General features: G+C 39.6%; 1 protein-coding gene across 1 annotated transcript in view; it reads left to right on the top strand.

The window, feature by feature from the left end:
* The first annotated feature begins 525 nt into the window (after window positions 1-525).
* LOC138028963 (dual serine/threonine and tyrosine protein kinase-like) overlaps window positions 526-4,925 on the top strand; it is a 14,509-nt gene continuing 10,109 nt past the window's right edge. The window contains exon 1 of the mRNA XM_068876612.1: window positions 526-697. Coding sequence (XP_068732713.1) covers window positions 676-697 — 22 coding nt within the window. The 5' untranslated portion in view covers window positions 526-675. The remainder of the gene's footprint in view (window positions 698-4,925) is intronic.

Below are 4,925 nucleotides of genomic sequence, written 5' to 3'. Positions count from 1 at the left end.
CAATTCAAAAAAATTCAAAATTTGATTTAATTTGCGTTAACTTGTTAATTTCAATTTACAGTGTCCCCGATTAGTGCTCTACGGCGCTAGAAGATTAGACAATTAAATAAAGTTCCTTTCCTTTCAATTTGGCAAAGAACGCCATACATTTCTTTGTATTTTAAAGCTTTTTACAAATATTGTTGATTAATTATCTTCGTAAAATGCGTGGTTACCCCCAATTTTCTTTTTGGATTTTAAAAATGCTTGTTAACATATTCAGGAAACCGCGCAAAAATACCTTTCAATTAGTAGGCACCGTCCTTAACCATACCAGACTGACAAAGCACAACACCGGCAACTCCATGCCCTACTCTATTCGAAAAGTATGTGGGCTTTTTTTACATCCTACAGGATTATGAACATTGAAGGGTTGTGAGACGGGGCATAAGGTTTATGTGACCAGAGAGTTGAAGGCTGACTCGAAGTCCCAAGTCCATTCCAGTAGTCTATCTCTTATGTCACGCCCTGTTGGTTTTCAGTTTCGTGATTGTTGCGCTTTTTCCGCAGAATGGGAACTACATTTCTGGTGAGATTGATCATAATAACCGTTTTGATTGCTGCTTCAGAAGCATGCTACGTCTAAAATTGTCGCCTTAAGCTGGAACAAGAGAAAGTTGCCTTTTTTCATTAAAAATGGCGTCTTCGAGAGACGAAGGTAAGCTCCTATGCTTGATTGTTTTTCGTGGGAGTCGACACGGGTCTTTTCCTCTGCGGCTTGCTGTGGCTCAAAAAGTGGACTTTTGCCATGTTCGAAAGACACGAGAATTTCTTAAAGTCAGCTTTCTGTTTTGCAAGTTTTTGTGCAAAGTAGTTCGTCGTGTATGTTGATTATTTAGCCTGTTTGATGTGCCAAACCCTATTTATCTTGTCAGGAACTCTTCTAAAAATGTCAATATCGTCACGTTGTTTAGCTTTGGAGATTTCATTCTGTTACATTCTGGATTCTGGTAAAATAGTCTAAAATTTGTTGAATTTTAGTTCATGGTTGAGAGAAAGTCGGCTTATCATTAGACTAGGCCAAGATAGTTATGGTAATTCATGCATGATGTTTCTTTCCGTCAGGAAGTTCTTTAATCGTACACATATATGATTCCAGAGGTACGACTATACTTCAACCAGTACAGTTAAGTTAAGAACGTGCAAGCAAACCACACAACCACAAACTATGTTCAACTGTTTCTCTTTGTAGATCAGTTGTTTTGGCTGGGAAGATTCAATGAATATTCACGTTTCAGCTTAACTGCTGAATACCCCGCCACTTATTTGCATAAAAATAATTAACAACTATTCACCGAAGTGGAGGTGGCTGGTGGTGGATATTTACAAAAAAATATGAAGCATCACCATCACATTCAACACTGGCTTTTTGCAAGCGGGTTTTTGCGCGATATGAAAATGAATGGCAGGGTTATAAAATAAATAAGCCCAGGCTTTCTGGCTTGCTGGTATGTTGGCTGATAATGTCCTTGGCAGAGAGATTGTCCTCAAAATTTTCATATTTGCTTCGCTTCTTGGCCAAATATTCATTTTTCGAACAATCTCTCAGCCACATACCAGCCAGTGACCAAAAGGGGTTTATTTACCAAATATACACTAAAACAACTATTCACCTCAGTGTCGGTGACTCATCATCATCAGTTCCTTCTCTCCCCGTGTGGAGAATAGGGCCGGAAATCATGCTCCTCCAAGATCCTCCAATCCTGTCTCAGCCCGAGAGTTGAAACCCATTGCCATTCACTCCTTCTCCACGTTTCTTTAGGTCTTCCTCTCTTACGTTTCCCTTCTGGTGCCCATGTCAGGGCAACTCGTGGGAGGCAGCTGTTGTCCATGCGCAACACATGCCCTATCCATTTCCACCTCCTTTTGCTAACTAGTTCGCTGATGGTCTCAGTATTGGCTCTCCTGAGCACTTCTTCATTGGACACACGCATAGGCCAAAAGATTTTTAAAAGCCTATGCAGGCACTTGTGCTGAAAGGTATCGAGTTTGGCCTCATCACCCTTGGTCATCCTCCATGATTCACAACCATACAGCAACACAGCTACTACATTTGATTTAAATATCCTAATCTTAGTACTTCTGCTCAGGATGCTGCTTTTCCAGACACCCGTCAGTTTACCAAACGCTGCTCTTGCTTTACATAGTCTGGAAGGGATGTCATCATATGCTCCACCAGTTGTACGGTGGTAGTGGTGGTGGTGGATATTTACCCCGCTGTTTCACGGCTTGGTAAAGATCCAACATTAGCCACCTCCACTTCGGTGAATAGTTGCTAATTGTATTCTGACTCGTTCTTCAGAGAATGCTGCCAAATGCTACCAAAGGTGGCATTGGTATTCAGCAGTTTCTCACTTAGCCTCTGTTTCAAGTTTCTATAGCAGGGTACGAAATTAATTTTTTTCTCAAGGAGACATCTGGCTTCTAAATTTTCTGAAGTGGTCACCATTTTTTTCTCAGAAACAAAAAAGAGCTATAGGAAAAATGCATTTAAAAATGCTGATTTGTTGTGTTTCCTAGCTTTAGGAACATCTAAATGTTTTGTTCAGATCTCTAAAGAAAAACAAATAATAATTAACAATTAGACCCGTAGCCCGCAATAGGGGCAATAGCCCATTCGGCTTCGCCTCATGGGCTATTGACCTGTCTCAACTTGAGGACGAAGGGTCTAATTGTTTTAGTATCATCCAACTAGTCGGACAAAAAAGGCAATAATAAAGTTAGCAAATTCAAGTTGAAGAAATATTTGTTTGGGAATAAAACGAAAGAAAGCGTCACACTTTTCGCTACTTGAGGACTATTACTAATAGTCCTCTAGTAGCGTAGCCTATCAAAATGCAGGATTTGCATTGGTCCACTAGTTGGGTGATACTAATTCTGGTTATGTAGTTAATCAAGAACAAAATTATGGAAATGAATGAAGTGAAACTTTTATAATAAGTTTATTATTTGTGGGGTTCATTCTGTTTTCCCTCTGCGACCATCCAATTTGATGATCATGATGTTCACTTATCTCAAGACTAGCATAATATTGCATCAACCACATATATAAAGCTAGCGACAGAGCATAAAAAGGCAATTTCCATCAGGACAACTTCTTTTTGCCAGTATTTCTGGTCTTTGAGGTAGATCCTCTGACTCCAGGGACATTGCCATTTTGTCTTCTGGGCATTACCAACATGGCCAAGGAGTGGCACAGTACAGAAAAGCGCTTCTTCTCAGCTTATTTTTTTTCTAACGTCCAAGTAATTTCTAAAACCTCATCCTTGTTTCTGCTTATACGCACAGTCATTATATGGAATAAAATTTCCCAGTCACTGTTTACATCCACACTTATTTTAAATTTTAATATCATGGGTGACAAATTACGGTAAGATCTCTGCCTTCCAACCCTAAGGTCCCGGGTTCCATTCCCGGTTCTGCCGAGACTGGAATATTTGGCGACCTTCTTTCCCGCTAAAGTTCACTCAGCTTTCCATCCTTCCGAGGTCGGTGAAATGAGTACCAGCATGCATGGACTGCTTAGAAGCGGCTGCAATTTGCGCCTGTATATGCTTCCAGTCCGCTGGGGGTAAATTGATCATTGTAAAGCGCCCTTGAGACGTTAGTGATAAGGGCGCTATATAAATGCACCACTTTACTTTACTTTACTTTTTTACTTTACTCCTTAATTTAGGCGTGAAATTTCAGCATTAAAATTCACTCATCACCATTTGATTACCCATACAAATCACTCAACGTACAGCTGGAAAATAATGTAATGTTGGTTGTTTACCATTTACAAGCGGACACCAGTTGGTACTAGGTTTGTTTCAATGGTAAGCAAAAACTCCCAAATGGGATTGATGTGTACCATTTACAAAATTTGTTTAAGTTTACTGATAGAGTCTGGAGGGAGGCAAAATCATGGCGGAATGCAAATGGTAAACATGTTTTCCGTTTGGAAATTCTGTTTGGGAATTTTGGACTGCCTTTCAAGAAATCCCACTTTCTCCAGAAATTTTCCTTTTGGGAAGACCAAAACAAGCTTAATATTTACATTCCAACTGAAATTTCCAGATTTTTTTGGTAAATGGTAAACAAACATTGTGAGCCTGCAATTCGCATTTTTAGCAAAACAGGCACTTCACAATATACAACATGACTTTTAAACGTGACGTGTTCACTTCTTTTTAGTTTGTCACAATTTTGCTGCAAATCTCAGTCATTCACACCGATTTATCTACCTTTAAGCTTCATTTAATTACATAGTATATAAAGGTAGGATATAGGGAACACGCAATTTCGCGCCCTGTATAGCCTATATGTTTCTAGTCTTCATGCCAAGATCATTATGGTAATTTGCATGCCTGGCATACCTTATACACCAGGCCCCAGTTGTTCAAAAGGTGGATAATGCTATCCACCAGATAAATCACTCTCCATTGGATAGTGCAATTGGTTTCGCTATGACTTATCCACTGTATAGTGATTTATCCAATGGACAGTGCTATCCATCGTTTGAATAACTGGGGCCAGGAAAATAACTTTGAAACTAAGAAAACGATGAAGACCTGAAATGTGTCAGGAAGTATGACTGTGTTGCAAGCAGTCACAGTAAAGCAAGCAAGCAAACCTGCAGACAACCACAAACTAACAATTGTTGCTCCTTGCAATTTTTTTTTTGTCCAGAAGACTCCATAAATATTTGAAGTCTTCTTGCTCTTCTCACTTAAAAAAAACCTGTATAATGAGATTGCTTTCTGTCAGTTTTCAGTGTCACTAATTTGTTCCAGTTGAGAGGCAATCGCACCATTTTGGCTTGAGGGAGATCAGTGGAGCCCTCTCGTCTTTTGGGGGTCTCCATTCTTTGGTATTAGAGATGAATGAACTGTTTGTCAGTGGAT

Source organism: Montipora capricornis, chromosome 13 (genome assembly GCF_036669925.1).
Source record: "Montipora capricornis isolate CH-2021 chromosome 13, ASM3666992v2, whole genome shotgun sequence".
NCBI classification, from domain to species: Eukaryota; Metazoa; Cnidaria; class Anthozoa; order Scleractinia; family Acroporidae; genus Montipora; species Montipora capricornis.
Note: the sequence above shows the minus strand (reverse complement) of the source record. Positions and strands in the feature narration are given on the sequence as shown.